At 39.7% G+C, this 26,082-nt stretch overlaps 1 protein-coding gene across 1 annotated transcript in view; it reads left to right on the top strand.

The window, feature by feature from the left end:
• The window catches only part of LOC129451705 (FERM, ARHGEF and pleckstrin domain-containing protein 1), a 50,283-nt gene that overhangs the window by 3,059 nt on the left and 21,142 nt on the right, over nucleotides 1–26,082 (top strand). Inside the window, exons 2-13 of the mRNA XM_073854883.1 lie at nucleotides 1,628–1,815; nucleotides 12,324–12,428; nucleotides 12,516–12,558; nucleotides 12,716–12,794; nucleotides 12,874–12,971; nucleotides 14,106–14,220; nucleotides 14,387–14,534; nucleotides 14,602–14,697; nucleotides 15,749–15,915; nucleotides 18,548–18,616; nucleotides 18,726–18,792; nucleotides 18,878–19,040. Coding sequence (XP_073710984.1) covers nucleotides 1,645–1,815; nucleotides 12,324–12,428; nucleotides 12,516–12,558; nucleotides 12,716–12,794; nucleotides 12,874–12,971; nucleotides 14,106–14,220; nucleotides 14,387–14,534; nucleotides 14,602–14,697; nucleotides 15,749–15,915; nucleotides 18,548–18,616; nucleotides 18,726–18,792; nucleotides 18,878–19,040 — 1,321 coding nt within the window. The 5' untranslated portion in view covers nucleotides 1,628–1,644. The remainder of the gene's footprint in view (nucleotides 1–1,627; nucleotides 1,816–12,323; nucleotides 12,429–12,515; nucleotides 12,559–12,715; nucleotides 12,795–12,873; nucleotides 12,972–14,105; nucleotides 14,221–14,386; nucleotides 14,535–14,601; nucleotides 14,698–15,748; nucleotides 15,916–18,547; nucleotides 18,617–18,725; nucleotides 18,793–18,877; nucleotides 19,041–26,082) is intronic.

Here is a 26,082-nt window from a genome sequence, read left to right as displayed (position 1 = left end):
CTAGGAGCAGCCACAGAGAAAGCCAGATCACCTTTAGATTTGTACAAGGAACTGTGAATAGATGTTGACTAGATGATCTGAGGGGTCTTGAGACAGTGTATGGGTTAAGAAGATCGCAAATGTATTGAGGATCACCATGCAAAGCTTTAAAAGCAAACCAGTCAAGAGAAGCCAGCACAGGTGTAATGTGCTCACATTTTTGTGCCTGTAAGCAGTCTGGCTGCTGAGTTAATGAATGTTAAAGGGGTGGTTCAATGGTATTTCAACAATTCTGACTTATTAACATGGTTATAGAGTTGTTTCGTCATGCTAAACGTAGGCAAAGTGTCAAAAAAGCAGTTGGGCGTGTTACAGAGTATTTCTGTGCCGAATGCACTGCACCAGGGTTCGTACAAGTTTTTTCGATTACGGGTCCAGCTGTCGTTTCAGGGGTTTCTATACGTATCACTTCTTTATATGGGCACTTCCCCCGGAAAACCCCGCCCACCCGTCAATCAGCGGGAGATGCTAGAACTTACAAACATCACATCACGTGACAGCTTTAATTTAATAAACTCAACAATGGCACGAAAAAAGAAGTGTGTTTTTGGATGTAAGGAGAAGAGAGTCAGCCTTATGGAAACAATGGATATAGTTTATTATCCGGAGTAGCAGCAGAGTTTTGCGTGTGTGTTTGATGCGCTGGATTTCATTAAAAAGTCCCAACCAGGTCATTAGTAGCATGCGATAAGTAAGACTTCTGTCTTATGTTGGAACTAGTCGCGTGCATATTATATAAATGACACAAACATGTAGTGAATCATAAGTTAAACAGTGTTGTAAAGTGTTGCTAGCCTGGTCCAACCAGACTCTCGTACATTCATTTTATTTGTACAGAGAGTCTGGCCACGCTCCATTGCAAAGCGTTACTTCCGTTAAGGAGGGTGCTCTATTGAAGTTTAAAACTATTGGATCTGCCCAGAGTCACTCGGGCTCTGTCATAACCAATCGCTAACGTTTGGTCGTAACGTATATCATGCACCGAAACCGTCCGGAAACAACAAGTAAGAATAATCAGACAAACAAAACTTACAAAACGTATATTCGCCAGTTTTGCAACAACGGACCGAATAGCTTTTCTCACGTCTTTCTCCGCTGCCATTACTGAACTACAACTCAAACTGACGCACGACCTCAACGTCATCGTTCTTAGCCACCCCCATCCGTTCGCTGAGGGGTCCTGCAGATTGTTGCAGGAGAAAACGAAACTCTACCGAGCAGTCCCAGACGTAGTACTGAAGCGAAATGAAAATTAAGCGGAAGCACGTAGGAGGGCGGAGCCAGACTATAGTGTTGCATGACTCGTACTCGCTCCTCCCGCGGTACAACTCCTCCTTCTTCATTTTTTCGTACGTTATCGGAAAGATTCAGTAAAGCTAATATTTCTTTTATAAATCTGATTAAGACTCTTCAGAGATATAAAGGATATAATACTACTCTATGGGCACTCCAGATTAACATCAGCAATGCAGGAACAATGTGTGTTACGTGAGCTTTAACACACATGAGATAAGTGTACACCTCATATTGTAGCAATGTCAGAGTAAATCTGAGCATAATGTTTCTGTGTGTGTGTGTGTGTGTGCAGGTTGAGTGAGAAAGATCATGGTGGAACAGGGTCAGACATCTTCAGCGGGACAGAGGTTAGGGGCACCAGAAACCCTGGGCATCAGCACCCTGGACCCTGGGCACAAACCCCCTGTGATGCCACCTGGAAAACAGATGACCGTCAGAGTCCTGCTTCTGGATGACACAGAAGTGACATTCGACTTATCGGTGAGTTGTTGTTAGACTATCTGAACTATGAGTAGGATATATGTTTTTTACAACCTCCTGGAAAACAAAATCTGAGTTTAGTGGCTTTTGGTCCATGTGTGTTAGCTTGAGTTTGACATTTGGTTGCAGAAAGACTTTGATTTCTGAAGGACAATGAGCGTGTGAGAAATCTTTAGTTCTTTGGATAAATATAGAGCATTGTCTGTGCAAACCATCATCTCAAATTATACGCTGTTTATCTTGAAATCTGCAGCATTGTAGATCTGTCAAACCACTGAAGGGGATGAGGTGTGTTTTGAGTTTGAATTAAATTAATAGTTTACACTAGTGGTCTCCAACCTTTTTGTGAGCAAGGGCTACCACAACCGAAATAACAATCTGGAGGCCTACTTTTTGATATAGTTTACTCAAAACTTTTTTCTTTTACTTGTTGATTTGATTTTACTTGTTGATCTTTGTTTTTAAAAAGTTAACATACATAAAAGAACCCAAGCTAATATAAATAAATATAAATTGATAGAATGTGCTTTCCGTGCAGGCAATCTGGTGCCTGTGGGCACGATGTGGAGACAGCTGGTTTACACAATAATTTACTTCGTGTAGGGGTGTGACGAAACACATACTCCATGAGACGAGGCAAAACACGAGATTGGGTTCACCAGAACGTGACGAGATTTTTACACTTTTTAAGAAACCCTCAATGATAAAATATATGAATGGAAAACTGAATTCACATTATTTTTTTTAAAGTTTTACTTTTTGTCACTAACAATTATTTTGCTAATTGATAATGAAGTAATTTGAAATTTGAAACATTTATTTGGTAATAAAAATAGACCCAAGTGAGCAATAATCTTTACAATTACATAATAATGACGATTAAATAATAATTGGTTCAAATGAAGTATCAAAACCAAGTAAACCCATTACATTAATATGTAGCCTTTGTAATAAAAACCAGCATTATGTATTATAACAAATGCCTGCAGAGGGCGCTAGCGGACTGGTCTCGTGGATGTTATCTTTACTTTCACTTTAGATTGAGAAAATGCTTACTTTTAGCCAAACAACGTTTAAATCTATTTGAATCAACAGACAATCACAATGCATCTCAGACTTTATATGAGGTCCCAAATTAATATTATTGGAAACCCAAACAAAAAGCACAACGCAGTAGAAAACATGTTATACTGTAATGCATGCACAGTAAAAGGTTTTGCCACAAACTCAACTTTATGCTGATATCAGGAGACACTGGCCATTTCTCAAACAGAAAGCTGCATCCTCCGGAGGTCACATATGCAGGCTGCATGTGTCTAGGTTTATTTCTGTTAAAGGCAGGTTATCTCATTTGATCCAGAAACATTTTTAGTTATGCTGGTTAGAGGTCGACCGATTTATCGGCCGGCCGATTAATTGGCCGATTTTTGGCATATTTTTAAAAATCGGCCTTGGCCGATTTTGCTGCAAAATTAGGCCGATTAATAGGCAGGCGCATCTGCGGGCACCTAAGCGCTGTTGTAGAACTCGTGACGCTGCCTCTTGCTGCAAGCAGATCGCTCCCGTCTCGGGTGTGTGCAGCCATGCCTTGTTTACAAACAGCTTTACTAAATGATGGCGGATCGCACGAATTAAGCAGCCAGTACAAAAGCGCGACGGGCTTATGTCTCGCGGTGCACTGTCCGTGCAAAGATTAGGCTCATTTCATGTGATTAATGAGTGATGATGAGTTTTGTTTGCGTGACAGATAGAGAAGAGCCGCGCGTGCACGCTTTCTGTCTCCCTGCTTTTATTACTCAAAACAAAACTGACTCGATGGCGAAAGGTCGGAAGACCAAATCATATCCACAAAGGAAATGTTTTTCGTGTTGTTACAGTAAGACTTTGTTTACAGTTTTGCGCTGCTCAGCCTGGATTAGAACACAGCGCGTCCGATTCGCGAACTGACTCCTTTGAACGGATTCGTTTGAATGAACGGTTGAAACAACAGATCTGTCCCAACACTAAACTCACAAGACGTCACTGTCAGCACAATCAGTCACTTATAGCGCCTCAGAAATGAGAATGTAAATGTGTTTAGAAAGATTTGCCCTAAATAACAGTCTCAACTAAAAACCATAGACATTTACCATGTTAACTTTATGATAAATAAATATTTTATCAGGTCTACCAAATAAGGATTTTATCCTACAAAGCAATAAAAGCCATGGTAAAAAACTGATCAAAGATTATGACAGCAGAGTGTCAGGTAATATCTGTGTCTGATAAATGCATGGTGCAGAGGAGGTTGTAAAACTCTTCAGAAAGACCAGTCATATATTTTTAAATACTTTGACTTAAATAGTGACATTTTTGCATTTAAAATATCTGCTAATGATGATGAGAACATTTTGATTATTATGTACATATAGAAAATCGGCCAAACATATCGGCCATCGGCTGCCCTGATTTCTAAAAAATCGGCATCGGCATCGGCCAGAGAAAAAGCATATCGGTCGACCTCTAATGCTGGTTAAAAGTCTCCTCACATTCTGATAGCAATCACTATGTTAAGTTGTTTAAATGTATTTGTAGAAATTCATGTCATCTGTGAAAGAAATGTTCAACCAATCATAGATTTCGGTCCAAACGGAAGTTGCCTTTTTTGTGCCTCATCCGTAAGCGTAATTTGAATGCCACCGCGCAGCTTGTTCACGCAGACACAATGGGCCCTATTTAACGATCTAAAACGCAAGTGCGAAGCGCAAAGCGCATGTGACTTTGTGGGCGGATCTTGTGCGCTGTTGCTATTTTCCCAGCGGGAGAAATAACTCTTGCACCAGGCGCAAATCAATAAGGGGTTGGTCTGAAGTAGGTTCATTATTCATAGGTGTGGTTTGGGCGTAACGTCAAATAAAACAATCAGAATGCTATCCAATATTCCCTTTAAACGCAAGGGCGCAAGTTGCATGGCGGGTTGCTATTATTATGACGGATTTACATCTGCCTCTACACATGACCTGACGCCAGCAGAGGACATCGGTGCATCCACCCTCACCGCTGAAAGGGTTTGGGGGCTTTGAAATCGGACCCAAGAAACACAAGCCAGGTCCAACCCCAAAGTACACTTACAAATCAAGTTCATATACATTAAGGTTTCTTATGAAAACATTTTAATTATTATTTACATAAAATAAACGTAATACAGCCACACAACAAACTTATGAAAATATTTTAATCGTTATTTGCATGAGAATTTTTTAACGCAGCCACACAATAAATAAAAACTATCACCACAATGCTCCCCACTATGATTTCCCTTATCTCATGTGTTAATTAAGCAATATCGTTGAGTAGGAGTGCGATATAGCTCTATATCATCACGGCTGTGATTAGGCCAGAGGCACGAGCTTTTAAATGTGGACATTGATCATTTACTTTATCGTGACCTGACTATTAAAACATGTTATGAGATATCGCCACTGGTATATTTATAAGCAGCATGCAAAAACATATCTCTGACACTTATAAAAAAACGTTTTATATAGTACTGACAAGAACAAAGTTTAATAATAATAATCGAGTGCTTGTATCACGTTAAGAATAAATGAGAAAGCAATAGTAACGTTATACAAATAGTTTTATTAACTTTTACCTCGCGCCAAAACAATAACAACACAAAAGACACTAAATGTGAATTAAAAAACAAGTAATAGTTTGATCATGACACCAAATACTGCTGATTTGATCTCATTTTGACGATCATAAACAAACAAGGCCAACATGAGAGCCGGGGTATCTCTGTCAGAAATGTAGCCCAGAGAGGGCGGTGGTCAGCGGGGCGAGTGAACACTGATGTCCGCTCATGCTTTGGTTCTCATTCGTACCGAATCTCACTAAGCAAACGTTCAAACAGGCGCTATCTTTACTAATCGACTGCAGATTTAAATATAATACATATACATTCTCGACTGAACTAATCTTAAAACTACACTTTGTGACCAAGAAACGGTAATATAAAGTAACGGCTTTTCCGTCCATTGAGTTGTTATGAGCTTCAAAGCAGCCGAAAGTTTTACTTGTCATTCTGGCCGCCCTCAAATCCGTGGCGGAAGAAGTAGTTCTCATACAAAGAGGCTTTTAAAATAACTCCGTTGTTGTTTTCCAGTTTTCGTTTTTCAAACGTGTGCCGTCGAACTGTTGTATAAAAGCAATATCGCTCTCGGAGTCGTGTGATATAGCTCTATATCATCACGGCTGTGATTGAAATATAGCTCCAGAAAAAAAACGAGTGTTTATATTCCTCTTTCCAAGTGTTAATAATCCACACGATGTGACAAGACATTTCTCCCATTAACTGTAACGTAACATCCAAGAGCGCCGATCTTTGACTAATAACTTCAGATTGGGGATTCAGACTGATTTATGAGCTAGTAAACTAATGAGATACACGGAGAGTGATTCAAACAGCGCGTATGTGTTTTTCCATTCAGAGATGAGCCTGCTTAGGACCTCCATTCACTAGGTGGCGGAATAATACTAAAGGTGAAGCGGCTACAGTGCTGTTATCAGCACAATATCGTATGGCTCTTAGCCAATCAGATTCGAGAACCAGAAAGAACTGTTGTATAATATTTTTTATTGTAACAATTTATGATTTGCAAAAATAACTGTTGCATCTGTGTAGATTAGATAAGCAAAGTGTGTGCGCGTTGTGCACGCTATACATTATGGTCAAGCATGCGCCCTTAAAATAGAATAATGAACAACGCACAACGCGCCACTGACTTTAGACTAGTTTTTTTTGGTCAGTGGCGCAATTGTTTTTTGAAACTGCAAAATAGCATCAGGGATGGTTTGCGCCGGAACACGCCTCCTTTTTTGCGCTGAACCGCCCAGGGAGCGCAAGTTCATTCCCTAGTTTGGGAAAAACGCACTGTGCGCCGGTGCAAAATACGAGTGATACATGCGTCACTGACAAAGTCAATTGCGCTGGGTGCAAGATAGGGCCCATAATGTCATTGGTGCGTTCACGTGCGCTCACCTCCCGTCTGTAAACAGAGGGAGAATGGCAAACTTTCCTGCTGAATTGACAACCTGTACAGGAGCCACAAAATGAAAGACATCTTTTAAAACAACAGCAGCAAAAACTGCCTGGATCAACAAATAGCAAAAACCCAAATTAACATGGGTAATTTTACCACTAGATGAAACAGCTGCAGGAGGCAAAGGGTCTGAAAGGATCGTTGCACTGTTTATTTTGGTAAGGTAGGTACGCAATATGTTTGTATTGAGATGGATTCCGATATTCAACTTTGATGAAACATTGTGTCGCTTATGAAATTTGTGTTTGTTATACAGATTAGCGTAACAATATAGTTACTACACAACATTTTGAAACCGAAAATGTTTTTTAATTTGTACTGCAAAGTTTTCTCGCTGGTGACATGAGATGTGACCGTCTGATCTGTGCGTGTTCATGTGTTTTGAAAGAGGCGTGACTTTGGATGCCGATTTGAATGGAGAGTCGCATTGGGATTTCATTGCTAGTCGGCCTACAGTTTCCGATAGCATTTTTCAAAATGTGATACCCTACCTTTAAATTAGCATTACATTCACAAGTCATAAGCATATTACAACAATTTATGATTAACTAAATATAATAGAAAACGTTATAATTGTTAATATTCTGTAATATGCAGTCTACAAATGCAACCTCCGAAGGGATGCAGCCTTTTGTTTGAAAAACGGCCAGCATTTCACCTCCACGAGAAGTCTCGTGACATAATTAATCTTTCTAAACATTTTTTATCTCGCGAGATCTCGTCACACCCCTACCCTCATGTCATCCTAGATCTATATTACTTTATTTCTTCAGTCAAACACATTTAGAGCTATATTAAATAATATCCTGGCTTTGTAATGGCAATCAATTGTGATTTCCAGTCATCTTTAGGGTCACATATATTTGTTATTTATTGTTTGGGCATTATCTGTGACTGCCAACATATCATCTGTGTGTAGATGTCACTGTGTGTGATCAAGCTTGTCTAAAAAGTTCTCACTGTTGTTCATGTTCACATCTGTTTGGGACTTTCACAATATAAGCTCTGTGTTTAGACAATTCAGCCATAAATCTACTAGATATGATGAGACTGAATCTGATTGTAGTACAGTTAAGGTTTACTTCTTCTTGAGGTGTTTAGTGTGAGATATCGTTTATAACGTGTGTTGGTTTACTGAGGTTTCTAAAAACATATGACTAAGGGTTCAGATTGTCTCTGTATTATTGCTGTATCTCTGACTATCTGTTTGCTTCACACAGCATCATTTGAGGTTAAAATCAAGCAATTTTCTCACATTCCTTCATTTCTGCGGTCTGACATATTTCACAATTATAGTTTCTCCCCAGTCAGAGGCTGTGACCGCCTTTACATTAGAATTCTTCATTTTCATTATGTGTGTGTGTGTGTGTGTGTGTGTGTGTGTGTGTGTGTGTGTGTGTGTGTGTGTGTGTGTGTGTGTGTGCTTGGATAACACACAAAAGAAACACCTGCTGTTCACAATCTCAATGCCGGCTGTTATTTCTGACCTCATCTGTGTGCCCTTAGAGAGCATGAATAAAGACTCTCTCTCTCTCTCTCTCTCTCTCTCTCTCTCTCTCTCTGTGTGTGTGTGTGTGTGTGTGTGTGTGTGTGTATGGGTGGGTGTGCGTGTCTCTGTGTGTGTCTTCAGAAAATTTATTATCTGTTGAGTGCTTACAGAGAAATGAAATAAATTATATTTTTTATATATTTTTTAAACATTTTTAGTATTTTTATTCTGTGTTTGTGTAATTTGTGTGTGTTTGTGAACTGGAATGTGTTAAAGGCAACGTGAGCATGACAAAGACAGTCTGTCCTCCTGACTTGATGGTAAAAAGATCATGACAGAATGTATCAGATGTTACAAACCAGAAGGGCTGAACAAATGTTTCAGGATGATTTTGTCTGACTGAACATCAGTTCCTACATGGAACACGTTAATGATCACACACACACACACACACACACGCACAAATGTGCTTAAGGTCTATTCACCTATCCCTGTTGCCTTATGACCTTTTATTAATTGACTTGGCTTATGTTAACCAGATATAATTCAGTTTGGAGAGAGAGAGAATTTTGAATTTAAAAAGTCCATTTAATGACAAAAAAGGTCAAAAACATACATAATAACATATATACACATTACATATTCACAAAAAAATTAAACATGTACATACATGTAATACAACATCTTCCTAATACAAAGAAAAACCTTACTGCAAAAAAGATGCAAAGACTAACATCCCTTCGGTCAGGACTCTGCCTTGAAGTCTTGTTAAATTTGTATTTTGTCATGGTGGCAGAGTTCTGGCAGTCCCTGGCCTTGTGTGGAGGTTCATGCCTTGTTTTTGTGTTTGGCATGTGCCTCCGGTGTCTTGTCCTCTGACCCCGCCCCCTCATTCTCCTGCTTATTAGTAATCATTGGTTTTCTCTCATCACCTGTTCCCGCTCGTTATCTTGTTTGCTTTCTTCTATTTAATGTCAGTGTATCTTTAGTTCTGTGCAGGATCATTGTGCTGTGTTCTGTTCCTCGTGTTCATGTTTCCTTGCTACTCAAGATACCAAGTCATAGTCATAGTTGTAGTGTTATTCGTCTAGTTCATGTTTTATGTTGTTTACCCCCTCGTGGGTTTTTGTTTGTAATAAAGTGTTTTCTGTTTTTCCCCGACACTGTCTGCATTTGGGTTCATCTGTCCTGCTAACCCTCACACCTTCACACACAGAACACAATGCCTCATTACAACACCATTTCATTTCAAAGGACAACAGGTCATTCATGGCCTTAAAATAATTAAAATCTGTAACTACCCTTGACTTAAACAAATTGGTAAGAACCATCAGAACACCTTGTCCAGATATGTTTTCAACCTTATTTTTTCTGCTCACATAAATTGCCATTTTTGACTGACCCAGAACAAAATTCAACAATTGACATTCAAAAGGCCTTTTTCTTACATATTTAAAAACACAAATAAACATTTGCATAGAAAAAAAATGTTCTAAAACACAGAATAAAGGTCTCAATCTACAACAATTTATAAAAGCGAGAAAAACTGTTTCTCTTTGACCACAAAAAGGGCAATCAGGACTTATTTCCGGATTCAACACTGAAATGAAAGCATTTACACACTGTAAAGAAATTCTGTAAAAATTACAGTATTAATGGGAATTACTGGCAACTAGCTGCCAGTAACTTACTGTAGATTTTACATTTATGTTATTTACTGGCAACATTTTGTTCAAAGTTAAAAGAACATGTAACATTTTCAGACTTTATCTTCTACAGTAAGTTACTGGCAACCAGCTGCAAAATTACAGCAATTTTTTTACAGTGCAGCTATTACCCCATGTAAAATCCTCCATTGAATATCACCTCCCCTCTTGGGTAACGGTGGCTTATATAGTGCTCTCCATTCACATTACGCCAAGGAGTATCACATCTGTTGTTCAGGACTTTCTTATTAAAAGCTTTCACACAACTTTTATACATTTCTTTAACATTCAGAGAATGAGAGAGAGAGAGAGAGAGAGAGAGAGAGAGAGAGAGAGGTCAATATATATATCTGATTCTGATCTGACCAACAACTGTGTTTAAATCATTGTCTATTGGTCAACTATTATATTATACTAAATTATATTATATTATATTTTATTATATCTAGTTTGTTTTTAGACATTTTCTTTCTCTACCTCATGATTTTTTCCCAGTCATCTTAACTTTCAGTGTTGGACAAGTTACAGTACACTCTAAAAACAAACAGTGCTAAATAGCACTAAAAGTGGTTTTTGGCTCGTAATCATAGAGGAACCATTTTAAGTACCATATAGCACAGATGAAGTACTTGTGTTGCACCGGTGTAGAACCATATGCGGTGCTATAGTGGTGCTATATGACCCCCATATGGTTCTTCCTAGGTGCTGTATAGCACTAAAAATGGTTCCTCTATGATTACGAGCCAAGAACCAGTTTTAGTACCATTTAGCACTGTTTGTTTTAGAGTGATTTTTTAATGCCAAAAATCATTAGTATATTACGTAAAGATCATGTTACATGAAGATATTTAGTACATTTTCTAATAATATATTAGGAATAATATATCGTCGCTGTCCAAAACGGTTATTTTTCAGGAAGTGAAAAAAACATCGTATTTCAAAAGCAGCTGAATGTAGCATTGTCATACTTGGTACGACATCTTTAACCATATTCTTGCAAGTGTAATGATATAATCCACATTTGACCAAAATTGATTTTAAATGGACATACATGCATATTTTACAGTAACGGTGGTCGATACGCGTTCTTCCGATCATTAATTAGAATGCCCAAGTCCCGTTTCATATTGACAGATGAATACGCTTAGTTTATTAAATAGCCTACCTCTTGGTTTATTAAATACGCTTAGTTTATTTAATATGAATTATACATTTATTAACTGTCTCTTGCAAACTATGAAGGGACAATGAATCAATACACTGACATGGTAATGCTAGACAGATACTTTGTTTGCACAGTCCTACTGTAATGTTGTCACTCCTAGACGTACGTCTGGCGTCAGGGGGGAAACGTTTACCTCGATGAAGGAAAGTCAGTAGGTACGTTTACATGCAACCAAATAATAACCGTTTGTAATCATATTGATGGCTCAATTGTATTGAAAAGCCTTCATGTAAACACCTTAATCAATACGATTGAGGACGATCGGATGCAAATTTTGGATCGTATTGAAGGGGGTGGTGTACTCCGATCTGTGATCTGATCTGCAGGGGAAAAGTACGCATGTAAACGCATGAATCGTCTCACCAGGCTGTGTTTATTCGGCTATCCAGTCCTGAGCTTCGATAAAACTTCACGAGACCGGCGAAATGCTTCCATAGGGCGGGAGATACGGGGGTGATTGACAGCTTTGACACCAAATAGATATACGTGAAAATCAGATGACATGATTTCACAACTTTTTATTGGTCATTTAGGTATGTGAAGCATACTGTATACGGAAATGAACCTGGACATTCAATCCGTTGAAAACTCTCAAAATCTGCAAAATGGACATACGTGGTTTTCATCGGACACCGACGATATAATATATCGAATATAAAAACATTATTTTTGTGAGTGGAGTTTGCAAGGATTTTATTTGGACAACTTTAAATATTTTCTGAATATTTGGATTTCTGCACCCTCAGATTCTCAAATAGTTGTATCTCATACATCAATGGAAAGCTTCTTTATTCACCTTTCAGATGATGACTCTTATAACTGGTTTTGTGGTCCAGGGTCACATATCATAAAAGAATAAAAAAATCTGACATAATTGTCTTCATGGGCCTCCAATGACATCAGGCTATACATTTGATAAATTCAGGTCATGAATTCATTAACGCAAACCTTTTATGTGCATTTCCTGTTGAATTTACAGTTTGTGTTTGTCTTGTTGTTTACAGCATCAATGTTGTGGTCGGGTTTTGTTTGATATGGTCTGCTCTCATCTCAATCTCATTGAGGGCGATTATTTTGGCCTGGAGTTTCACAACCATCACAGACAGACGGTAAGTGAGAAGAAATGGAGCAAAGCAAAACTTTGGGATGAACTTTAAGCAGAAGGGCTGTGTACTCATCTGTGATCTACTCTACAGGTCTGGCTGGATTTACTAAAGCCCATTAGAAAGCAAATCACACGTAAGATGCATCACAACTCTGTGTGTCTGTTTCTGTGTGTTTAGTGTCTGTCTGTGGTTGCTACAAGACTATTTTTAAAAGTTTAAACATCTTCATGCTAGCCCTATAAAACTGTAACACAAGATCTCTAGAAGTGATTGTGTGTGTTTGTGTCCAGGGTCCAAACACACAGTTCTTCGGTTTGTTGTGAAATTTTTTCCCCCCGATCATTCACTTCTGCTGGAAGAGCTGACCAGGTAAAAACATTTCTGGCATTTTATATATAAAGGCCCTCGTGTGTCTGTCATCCTGATTTATGTGTCTGTTTTCTCTCAGGTACTTGTTTGCTCTACAGGTGAGACAGGATCTGACTAGTGGACGCCTCACCTGTAGCGATGCCAGCGCTGCTCTTCTGGTATCTCATATCATTCAGTGTAAGTTAACAATCAATCTCACAGTGTGCAGTTAAACTCTAGCAGCCTTAACTAGCTGTGATGTGCACAGACCTCTGCAGGGGCGGAAGGACCAAAAACAACACTTTTAACTTTGAAAACTTTCTGCGAAAGATGTTGATACAGATATAATGCATAACACACCAATAAAAACAAAAAGAAGGAAGATCCCTAAATCTAAATCCCTTACACCCCATTCAGACGACAAGCAGTAGCAGAGCGACGCGATCTCATTCATTTCAATGGAAACTGGGCGACTTCCGGCGACACGAGCGAACGTGACCATTGGCGACAGAATGTAGGCGCGATTAGCGACGGAGTCGCGCGACAAAAGTTGAGAAAAGTTTAACTTTATGCAAATTAGCAGCGAGTTTCACAAGCGACTACCAATGGGAGTGAAGTAAGTGGAGCACTGATTTGTTGTTTACAACATGGGGTAACGTCACACTACTACGCAACCAGAAGTGGGAACGCCCACAAGCGACATCAACCACCAGCGGCAGGCAAAGAGCAGCGATAACATCGCTGGCTGTCTGAATGCGGCTTAAATAGTTTTAAATATTATTTACCTTTATGTTTTAAAATCCTGTCCGAATATAAAATATATTTGCAGCACACACATAAGGAGTAATAATATTATTTTAAGTAATATTTTTCAAAACACTCAGGGCGCTGTCCTAGTGCTAAAACAGCTCTTCACACTTGGGAAATCTCCTGTTTCTTACAAATATAACAATTGCTCATTACAAGAATAGGAACAACCCTTTTAGGTCGTGCGCTAGGTGCTCAAACCATTTTTTTCGTCGTTAAACTAGCAAAAGTGGATTCGAACATGCATTAAGTGCACTTGCGCCATGCGCTTTAGACCATGTGCTTAGATCGTTAAAAAAGGGCCCTCAAACAGCTATAAAATCTGAACTTATTGCTTTATTAAACATTCAGAAATGAAAATTAAACTGAAGAACTGTAGCAGTGAATCCATGCACATTCTTTCAGGAACCGTTATGTAGTCGTTCAAGGACATGTTTATTTTCTTCTGTGTTGTTTGACTCTCTCAGTTTCTCTGTCTTTGAGCTGTCAGTCAAATACTCTGTGTGTGTATGTGTGTTTATCTAGCTGAGATTGGTGATTTTGAGGAAACTCAGTGCAGACAGCATCTTCTAAACACCAACTACATTCCTGATCAGATGGCCCTGATGGACAAAATTATGGAATTCCACCATAGACACATGTAAGTTAGCAGGCAAACACACTCGCACATGCATCAGCCAGATGTTTCTAAAACACACTTGTAAAAGAAACGGATAAGACCCCCAGATTTCCATGCAAACCGCACATAGCAGAAAGAATGTCAGACACATCATAATTGTGTTGTGTGTGTGTGTTTGTGTGTGTAGTGGGCAGACTCCAGCAGTGTCAGATCAGCATCTTTTGGAAGTGGCATGTAGGTTGGAGATGTACGGCATACGACTCCACCCGACTAAAGACAAAGAGGGGACGAGACTCAATCTGGCTGTAGCACACAGTGGTGTCCTGGTGTTTCAGGTATATACAAACACACACACGCATATATGAGAAACAGAGTGCTTTACATGACATGAGTTTTTTTCAGGGTCACACCAGGATCAACATTTTCAGCTGGTCAAAGGTTCGCAAGCTGAGTTTCAAGAGAAGAAAGTTCCTTGTCAAACTAAGAGCAGATCCGAGCGTGAGTCTCATTCCTGTTTCTACCTGCATTTACACTAAGGGGGTGTGCACACCAAAGCTTTTAAACTTTTTTCAGCCGACTGCCACCATTTATCAGCTGAGCGCTTTGGTTGCTGTGAATCTTTTGCTTTGTTTATCAGTTGTTGAACGATGTGCTCAGCATGGAAAAAAAACGCCAGCTGCTGGCTTTTTTGAAAAGGGCTGCGCTTCAATTGGAAACAATTAAAAAACATGCAGTACGCTGGCCGCCAGTGTAAAAGCTTTGGTATGCATGCTACCTATAGCATCATATCAGAATAAATATTCCTGAAACACAATGGAGTGTGACACTAATGGCGCTTTTCCATTGCATAGTACCCCACAGGTCAGGATGGGTCAGCTCACTTTTGGGGGCTTTTCCACTAGGTACAGTATGTAGTACCTGATAATTTTGTAGTACCACCTCGGTCAGGGTTTCCAAGAGAGCTGAGCTGATACTAAAACGTTAGGTAAAAAACACTAATACTTGCTAACATCAAAAAAGTTCATTTTATTTCTCATTAATATACACTCAACACCCCATCTAGACAGAAAAAAACACACATGTAGAGATTTTTGCAAATGTATTAAAAAAAATTGAAATATCACATGGTCATAAGTATTTAGACCCTTTGCTGTGACACTTATATTTAACTCACATGCTGTCCATTTTTTCTGATCCTCCTTGAGATGGTTCTACTCCTTCATTGGAATGTATGGGAAACACTGCATTCCAATGATGTTGCTCGCCCCCACATTTTGTATGATGTCATAGCAATAGGTCGTGCAAATATAACGACACGCCTATAATCCCTCCCACTCTAAAGTGGTACTAAACTCAATGGAAAAGCTAACCAAGCCAAAGTAAAGTGAGTTGACACGACCCGACCTGTTGGGTACTATGCAATGGAAAAGCGCAAAAAGATTGTGGGTTCGATGCATGAACTGATTAAATGTCTATCTTGAATGCAATGTAAGTCACATTGATTAGAACTGTTTGCCAAATGCTAAATGAGTTCTCTTTCTATCTGTAGCAGAACATTGGTCCAGACACTCTGGAGTTTTTAATGGCAAGTCGGGACTGTTGTAAAATGTTCTGGAAGATCTGTGTGGAGTATCACGCCTTCTTCAGGCTCTACGAAGAGCCCAGAGCGAGACCCAAAGCAGTGTTATTCCCCCGTGGCTCCTGCTTCAGGTTCAGGTACTGTAGCATCATGTGTGTACACATAAAGGCTTTTCACACTGCGCATAAACTTGGGTTATATTTATTCTAAACCCTGCTTTTAACGGCAGGTTAAGGAGCGTTTTACACTTGAAATTTATAAGCTGGGTTATTACCACATTTTTCCAGGGATTAAGAAACACTGCTCTGAAGCTCTGTTAGCACAGTTTTTGTGGGGTTAACACAGTATTGCAGTGCCAAACGTGTACAGTGTAAAACAAAGAGACCACTCTAGTTTTGACAAGACCCATGAAAGATGTGACACAAAGTTTTGCGTTTTTCCAAAATATATTTCATTTTTTAATACATGTAAAAACATTGACCATGTTTTTCCAATTTTAATTTTCAGTAAATAAATGCAAATAAAAACAAAATTTTATTAAGAATTGGTCAGAAGTGCTGTCGGACAGAATGAAACAAAAATACCTATAAAACACACCCCTAAATAGTAACAAAACTGAAAGGGACCATTGAAATGATCTCTTAAAGGTGACATAGAATGGTTGAACGGAGTATTTATCCTTGTTCTGTGATGTGACATGTAGACATTTTTTGTTTGGGTCTGTAATGCCTTAGAAGCTTCCTAAAAACCTCTCTCAGATAGCTCTATAAGGGTGGAGGATTTTTAACAAGTGGTTTTGCACCTATTTGGCTCCCCCTACTGGCTTAACTTGCAATCTCATTACTGATTGGCTGACTTTGCTGCCACTCAAAAAATGTAGCCAATTAGTTTAAAGTGGATGGGCAGTTAGATGCCTGTGATGTCATAAGCATCAATTTTTTTAGATTGGGCTGTTTTCTGGCTGACATTTCTAAAAGAGGGATTTCTATGAGACCGAGATGTTTAGCATGTTTAGCACTTTTTGTATGTTTGTGAAAGTGGGTAGACTACCATTATTCAACAAAGACAAGGTAAAAATGGGTTTTCATTCTCTGTCCCCTTCTCTTAATTTGTTCTGTGGCTGAATATACATAGATATGTCATTAGCAGCTGTTTCTATATGCCGCTATATGTAAATCGTCTGCCATATTGGAACGGTCCAAGCCGGCACATTAACCAGTGTTGCCAAGTTTGCGGTGAACACGTTAAAACTAGTGATGCGGTTAACGTCTCCTGGGAGTTAAATCTTGAAGGATTAAAGTTAGATTATGAAACCCAGGTTTATCTCTGAACCCCTGGTTAAAGTGGTGTGAAAAAGTGTTGCATGTTTGTCACACTTAAATGTCTAACCTCTTGAAAAGGACCCCCACTCTAGCCCAAACCATGAAAAGACCTACTTTCACTAAAAGGGTTGTTTTTACTAAACCATTTAGAGCAGGGGTGGGCTTTCCTGGTCCTGGAGGGCCACTGTACTGCAAAGTTTAGCTCCAACCCTAATCAAACACACCTGAAAATCCCAATCAAAGACTTTAGTATGATTTGGAAATGACATTCAGATGTGTTTGATTAAGTGCCAGTCAGCCCCAAAATAAAAGTCTTTTGTTTACATGCATACACGTTCGTTCTTATTATTTTTCTTTATCTTAGCATAAAAAATGCAGTTTCCACATCAGGAAATAAAACACAAAGATTGTTGGATTCGTTATCTAATTGGCTACATTCATTCTTTCTAGTCATTGGAGGAACGAGCGGGTCAAATGACGTCAATTTTGTCTATTCATCTTTGCAAAATTGTTGTAATTCAGCCACATTTGAGGGTTTTCAAGCATGAACCGCTTTGTTAAGGTCATGCCACAGGATTGAGGTCAGAACTTTGACCAGGCCACTCCAAAGTCTTTATTTTGTTTTTCTTTAGCCATTCAGAGGTGGACTTGCTGGTGTGTTTTGGATCTTTGTCCTGCTGCAGAACCCAAGTTTGCTTCAGCTTGAGGTCACAAACAAATGGCCAGACATTGACCTTCAGGATTTTTTCAGGATTTTTTTGGTAGACAGCAAATTTCATGGTTCCATTTATCACAGCAAGTCTTCCAGGCCCTGAAGCAGCAAAACAGCCCCAGATTATCACACTACCACCACCATTCACTTTCTTTCTCATTTGTTCCTGAATTTATTTGGATCTCAACATGATGTGTTGCTTTTGAGGATCTTTTGGTCTACTTCACTTTGTCAGGCAGGTCCTATTTAAGTGATTTCTTGATTTGGAACTGGTGTGGCAGTAATCAGGCCTGGGTGTGGCTAGAAAAACAGAACTCAGATATGATAAACCTCAGTTAAGTTATGTTTTAACTTTTTCACACCGGGCCATGTGGGTTTGGATTTTGTTTTCCTATCATAATAAAAACCTTCATTAAAAACTGTATGTTGTGTTTACTTGTGTTATATTTGATTAATACTGTATTTAAATTGGTTTCATGATCTGAAACATTAAAGTGCGACTACCATGCAAAAAAATCAGCAAGGGCTCAACACTTTTTCACACCACTATAAATATGAGAAATTGTGAAACAAATGGTTTATAACCCATGGCTAACTATTTCAAGTGTGAAAAGCCCTATACAATGATTCATTGTATCCACTGTGCATTTGTAGATAGATATCTACAAGTTTAATTCTGCTCATTTTGTTTAGTGTTTTACCCATTTACTCTTTATTACCCTCTCTTCTCTGCAGCGGCCGGACACAAAAGCAGGTTATAGATTATGTGAAGGAAAATGAGTTTAAAAAACTGCCATATGAAAGGTAAGTCTGAGTAGAATTCAGTGCTGCCGTTCCTTTAAGATTTCCGTGGTATCATCATAAAGCGTGCACATGTGTTTGTACAGTTTGTGGTTGTTGTTCTTTCTTTCAGGAAACACAGTCGAGTTCAGTACAACAGCAGCAGCACGTCACCTCTTCATTCTGCCCTGCCAAAACAAGTCAGTCTTTCCACATATACACATCTACTGTATGTGTCAACCGAAGTACTGATGATTAACCTTTGTGTCTCTCTCTCTCTCTCAGGCTGGTAGGCAGAGCTGGGAAGGCTCATTTCTAGCAAGTTCAGAAGATTCTGCTGTGAAACCTACTGGAAACTCCTCCCCTTCGAACCTGGAGAACGGATGCAGCAACCAAATGGAGAACAGCCGACGTCAAGCTGATAAACAGCAGCACACAGATCAATCAGGTCTGGCATCCCGCGCGGCCGTAGGCAGCAGCTCGTCCATCCCTTATATCGACTGCAGTGACGCAGAGTTTAGTGAACAGGAAGTCCGAGGTCGGGTCAGCAGGTCACAATCGCACACACGCTATACTGACGGCGCACCTGATCGTGGTGCGGGGTTCGGTATGTCCCACCCACAGCAAGACAGATACTTGGGCAAGTTTAGTCAGGCAGAGTCTCCGCCCCTTTCCCCTTTAAGCCAAGCCGAAAGCCCCGTCCACAGCTATCCGAGCCCCTCCTCTCCAAATCAATTCGGTAACATTTTTCAGTCGTCTTTATTCGGAAGCGGGGCTCCTGTCCGTGGGCCGCTCCATAGCACGCTATTGGATGAGCTTGCTGCGAAAAGCCCCATTAAACGTTACACAGGTACCAGGAGCCTGACTTCTAGCCCCGCCCCCTCCTCTTTTCACAGGACTAGCTCACTAAGCCACGCCCAGTATAATGGATACACCGGGCGAAGCTTTAGTTCAAAAACAGGACTTCGAGAGGACAGGGGTGGACTTTTTAGCAGCTGTTCCCCAATCGCGAACCGCTCGGCAAACAAGTCCCAGAATGCAGTTAGTAGCCCGTCAGAAACAAACTCACGTGTTTTAAATCAGCCACACACTCCCGTTTTCTCTCGATCCGAGCGAATGGCGATGCTTGAACGTAGAATGCTGGCCAATGGGCTCGCGCTCCCAGGCAAGGCCAATCTAAAGGCGAACTCCCCGCGTCGTCGCTTCGGCGCAGTGCAGATGATTGACGGCTCCACCAGCAGTGGAACAGACACCAGCGATTCGGATGAGGCAGAGTCTACTGGCTCCTGCAGCCAATCGCTGGGGTTTGAAAATTCAGCTGCCCGTAGCTCGTCCCCCCTCCCCAGAAACAAGTACTCATTCGGTAGCCTGCAACTCGATGAGCTCGATGATGAGGGAGGGTGCGTGAACCTCAGTGATGAAGAAGGAATGCAAGTGTTTAGCTGCTAGCGTCCTGAGGGGTTAGCTTATAGACTATATCTCGCGTGTTGCCCAGAAATGCCTCTCAGCTGTTTGTCTTTCTGTGACCTGAGATGACCTTAGCGGTGTAAGAGGAGGGGATTGAATGAATTTTGTGGTGCCAAAATCTGCACAGAACCCAACTCCATGAGGTTCTGATGCTGTTATCGTCCTATGATATCACTTTGGAATAATGTTTCCTTCAAGTTCTCTTGGGAACACCATAACATGATGAGTGTTACTCTGGTAAGAAAACTATGAAGCTTTCTCTCTTTTTTGTATTTTGAAAGAGACCGAAAGCATGAAATTGTATAGTCAGCATTCACCAAAGACAATTCAGTTTGCTATTGCCTTTTATTTGCTTCAGTACTTAGATTTATCAGTGGAAATAGTGACCCCAACACAGTCAAGTTTAGGTCATGTTTTCTTATACAACCTGTGCATGCTGATATCTTCCTGATTTGCTTTGTTTCTACAAAGTGGCAGCACATTAATTTGCACAAAGTTGAAGGACGTTCTTCAAGAGTGATTGGACGTACAACCTTAAGTGTTAGCAAAAGATATGGGAAGTATTTTCTCAAGGTTTATTTTGATATCCTAATGCTGCATTCAGACCAGCCGCGGTAGTGGCATCAAGCAAGAGTGATTTTAATGTTAAGTCAATGTGAAGACGCGTTGGAGCACGTTTGGAGGTCTCGCGGCACAAATGAGGCATTTAGAGCGGAGCGGTAGACGTCTAGTTCACGCGAATGGTGCGAATTGAGCCTTGCCGCGGAAAACACGCATGTTGAAAATTTGGAACTTTGGCGGAAAAACGCGCCACGTTAACCAATCAGGAGCTTTAGTGACGTGATTACAAAAAGCGAGCGAAGTCGCAGAAGCCCCTCCCATGACGCAAATTTCTGCGTGAATCTCTCTATGACTAGAATTTCATGCTTGGCTTTCATGCGCGAATGAAGCGAGTAAACACACAATGTTCAAGCGGAAAACTAGACGCAGTAGATGCGAATTTGACGCCTCAAACGCGGCTGGTGTGAACCCACGGTAACAGTAGTCATGTTTCCATCCACCTCATTAACGTTTTAGAATGACACTTTGCTCTGAGGTGCACTTAATTTATTATATACAAAAAGTGGATCAAAAAGTTACAGTTTTGTTTTCCTCGACTCACTGAATGGAAACAGTGCTTTATTTGGAAATGTTTTTTTGCAGTATTCCAAATATGTGCAAAAGCTAAATCTCTGTTTTATCTCTGTTGTCTATATCCTAATCAGAACAGACCTGAGACTTATTTTCAGGTTATCTGAAAGTTTCCCACTGGTAATTAAGAGATGATGGAGTCATTCATGCGTTCATTTTCGAAATATGAGTTTGACGTGTAATTTTTTTAGGCAATGTTTGAACCAGTGTTGTAGTCGAGTCACCAACTTTCGAGTCCGAGTCGAGTCTCGAGTCCCAGTGTTCGAGTCCGAGTCCAAGTCCGAGTCACCAAAGAAGAGTCCGAGTTGAGTCCAAGTCGAGTCACCATTACCAGAGTTCGAGTCCAAGTCGAGTCTCAAGTCCCCAGTGTTCGAGTCCGAGTCGAGTCTCAAGTCCTGTATTCGAGTCTGAGAGTGCCTACATGTCTCCACTTTGGGACCTTCAAAAAACTGATAAAATGTATTAAAGAGGTTCTACATTAAACAAAAATGACACCACTGTCACGATTGCAAAGGGAGTTTATTTACTGATTTGACATATACACTTTGCAACACACATTGTAACTTTACGAAGCCATCAAAAGCATGTGTGTTCTTCCATTGTTGTAAACTTGTGATTGAGAACTAGCGAAGAAAATTTACAAATTTAATGTGTAATCATGCTGCATTTTGTTTTTTGAGGAAATAAGAACAAACAACTGAGTTGGCATTGAAGTCTATTAAGAAAACATGCTGAAATTATTTTCTTAAAAAAAAAAAACAATTTATTTTCCATAGTAGGAGTCATTTTTTGGACCCAACATCAAATAGGAAAATTCAACTGCAGTAGCCACCGTTCAACCTGAAGAGGGCAGCACTCAGACGTTTTTACACCATATATTGTAGTATTGAAACACTTTATATCCAAATGTCAAAAAAACGTACATCAAAATCAATGAACAGCACTATTAAACCATCATTCTAACAGATCAGTAACTAAAAAAAACTTGGATTAGGGTTTAGTTATTTAGTTTTTATCAACAGACAAAAAATGCTGTAATCTGAACCAGACATACATTAACCCTAGCTTCTTCTGTTTGTTATATATGCATTAGTCAGTAATATTTTTTGAAAAAAGCTAACGTTAGGCAATGGAAAGCATTTTACTTACTTTTCTGGGTGCATCCGTGACAGGTGTCTGTTAAAGTTTGAGGTTGTCCCAGTCTTTTCCTACACACACAACATTTAGCGCTGCTCTTTCCAGCATAGAAGCAAGCAAAATTCGCGTAAGCGAACTTCACGATCCGGGGCACGGCTGTCTGCATTTTACAAATGTGAACATTTAGCCCGCGAATCATGCATCATGCATTGCACAAGCGTAAAAGTTAGTGACGTCAGTGAGCGTGATGTCAAGCAAAGAGAGCGAGAGGTAGCAGTGTCTGTGAAGGGAGATCGCGACCGGTCTTGGGCACGAAACAGGAAAAGTGTAACACCTTATATAATTTTTTATAACATATTTAGTCAAAAACAAAGTGATGAATGCTCAAGTCCGATTGTATATATCCTCGAGTCCGAGTCCAAGTACGAGTCATCAATCCGCGAGTCCAAGTCGAGTCACAAGTCCAGAGAATGGATTCTCGAGTCGGACTCGAGTCCAAAGAATAGTGACTCGAGTCGGACTCGAGTCCGAGTCCAGGACTCGAGTACTCCATCACTGGTTTGAACACATTCTTCAGCCTGCAGAAACGTTTTCTAGGGATGCGCCGATACAAAAGTTCTGTACTGTTACCAATATTAAATTACTTAGAATGACAGCATGAGTTCTGATGGGTTTTCCAGGATATAATCTGCCCTGATCATCGGATGCCGATGTCTGATACTGAGGAAAAAATGCTTTTATCTGCTGATACTGATTATAGGACGATGAATCTGTGCATTCCTACTTTTTTCCTTAACTCTTTCACCGCCAGCGTTTAAAAAAAAGTTGCCAGCCAGCGCCAGCATTTTTTATGATTTTCACAAAAGCTGAATGCCTTTTTTATAATTAGAATTTTGTGAAGGACTTTTTTAGAGATAAGATTCAGAGCGATCCTAAAACATATCTGTGTGCCCTGTGTGCCCTAAGGGAATACTTCCAGGTTGTATAGACCCCTTTTGCGGCGACGTCACAATTATGTCACAGTGCTAGCTGGAGGCAAACAAACGGACAACTGGAGGCGGCTAATACAAGGTCGGCTACACAAGGAGCTTAAAATGTCGTCTTGTTGTGCTGTTGGTTGCCAGAATCAACAGAGTACAGGCAATTTGAAATTTTATCGTATACCTGCTGCCACTGCCAGATAAAAAAACTACAACAGTTGTGGTTAAACGCAATAAGAAGATTAACTTTTTCAAATAACTATCGTGGTCCCGGACAGTTAATGAGTTTACATATTCAGAAAAAAACTGATTTTCTCCAGACATTGTTAAAATGACAAGCTAACAAAACTTGCTTGCTACCGTTTCTTATATTGTTTAGGCTAATCTTTCTGCCTCCAGCTAAGCCCTGCCCACACAAATACGTCACAATGTTTACCAACTGTAAAAGGGTCTATAAGTTGGGTAGAAGGGACACATGGTGGATAATAGCGGAAATACGGATTGCCAGAAAAACTTGTCAATGGCGAAGAAAGAATTTAAGGTCTAACTACAATTTTTTAAATTAATGGAAATTAAACTGAAACACTTTGAAATGACTGTGGTATTTTTAAAAGCATGCTCTTAAAGCTTCATCTTTCATTGATATCAGTATGAGAATTGCATTTATAAAGGGAGGTAGTTAGTTTTCTTAATAACCTCTTGCCATTTGTACAGTGTGTGTGCTGACAGCAACAGCTGCAACTTTATATCGTTTTTAAAGGACATTAGAAGAAAGACTTGCATGAATTTGTAGGTAGTTTTAGAATTTTAAATATAAGGGATTTTGCCCTTATAGTGTGAAATATGTGAGGAATGTATTTGTCAGGAAGAGATTGTTTCAATTGAGGAATTAATGTAAAGAAACGGTTCACCCAAGAATCAAAATTCTGTCAGTATTTACTCAATATTTACCCTTTGGTCGTTATAAAACCATCTGATGTTCTTTCTTCAGTAGAAGACACAAGCTTAAGTTTTAAAGGCTTTTTACTATGTTTACACAGCAAACAGAGACTTCAGCTAAACTCCGCAAAAGTTTGTAAGGAATAAACTGGAATAGCATAGAGGTATATTTATTGGGATTAATGACATGACATGCATATTTTTGTGTTGGGTATCATTATGTACTATAAAAAAACTTCATCTATCTATCTACTGTATCTACAATTTGGATGTTCTCAAATGTCAAGGTAGTACAATCGCAATCATTGGCCTTTTATTAAGAACTTAACAAGTATAAAGAGTAAACATGATATCATATCATTCAGTAAAGCACAGGTGGTCTTTATGGCTGAATGAAAAGTTTGTAGATTTCTCTCAGATACTGAAAAGTAGCTACTTTATTGTAATGGGTAGGCAGGTACAATACACTCTCTGTGTCAGGTGGTGCAACCAATGTAAAACTAGAAAACATGCTATTTGAATTGTATTTAAAAAGTATTTTTATGAATTTGATGTCACAGGCAAAAGCTTATACCAGCATTCAAGTAGAAGTCTGTCAATTGTAAATTCATTGCGGAGGTCAGGTGGTGCAACCAGAAAGTCTTAATACTTCATCTTTTCACACATGAAACATGAACACATGTTATATTGTCCACTGTAAACACAATCAAAGCTTCAAAAACACAGGAAAAATGGGATGTTTAAATGTATAGTTCTCAAATGTTTTATGGTAAAGTTGTTTTGCACTTTCATTTTCAGGATTATAATTTTAAATGCCACTATTAAATAAACAAACAATCAGCATGACACAGGGAGCGCATTTAAACATGTCTGGCAAAAAATTGGTTGTACCACCTGACATTTTTTTTAAAAGGGATATCAAAAATATTGTAAAAAAATCATTCAGATGTTTAAACACATTGTTTCTGACTCAAAAATATGCATTACATCAATCTTCAAATATATATAAAAAATTAAGAACTTGTTTTGTCATTAACCCATTGATGTAAAGACAAGTAAGATAAACTCTAAGGGAGCGTGGACACCAAAGCTTTTACACCCGCGGCCGGCGCATGTTTTCAATTGTTTCCAATGGAAACTCTGAGTTTTTCAAATAAGCTTTTTAGCTGTGATACCAGTTAAAAAGTTGGTTGTTGCGATACTTGTCCCGCCACTCTTCCGCTGTGGTTGGGCAGCCGTGTGGGAGCTGGCGGTGGCGGGCGGGGCTTTTCACCCAAAGTCGAGTCTCTTTCAACTCTCGACGATCAGTGCCGAGCACGGAAAATACGCAGAGCGCCAGCTTATTTGAAAAACGCCAAGTTTTTATTGAAATCAATCGAAAACATGCGCCGCCCCCGGGCGTAAAAGCTGGGCATATAAGCCAGCAGCTAGGGGTTTTCTTCCGGCACTTGGCGGTTTTTTCCGTGCTCAGCGCTGAGCGCCGAAAGTTTAAAAATATTCAACTTTGGGTGAAAAGCTCCGCTCGTCAATGTCAGTTCTCACACGGCTGTACAATCACAGTGGAGGAGGGGCGGGACATTACCACAGCAACCAACCAGCTCATAGCTACCAGAAAGCTGGCACTCAGCTAAAAAACAGCTGGCAATTAGTTTTGGTGTGCACGCCCCCTAATGAAGCAAACTTCTGTTTGTGTTCTCTGGATGAAAGAAAGAAAACACGACTTCAGTAAATGATGGCAGAATTTTTTTATGAAATGAAGTGTTTGGTTCAGTCCAG

This window comes from Misgurnus anguillicaudatus, chromosome 17 (genome assembly GCF_027580225.2).
Source record: "Misgurnus anguillicaudatus chromosome 17, ASM2758022v2, whole genome shotgun sequence".
Lineage (NCBI taxonomy): Eukaryota > Metazoa > Chordata > Actinopteri > Cypriniformes > Cobitidae > Misgurnus > Misgurnus anguillicaudatus.
This window is presented reverse-complemented; position numbering and strand designations above follow the sequence as displayed.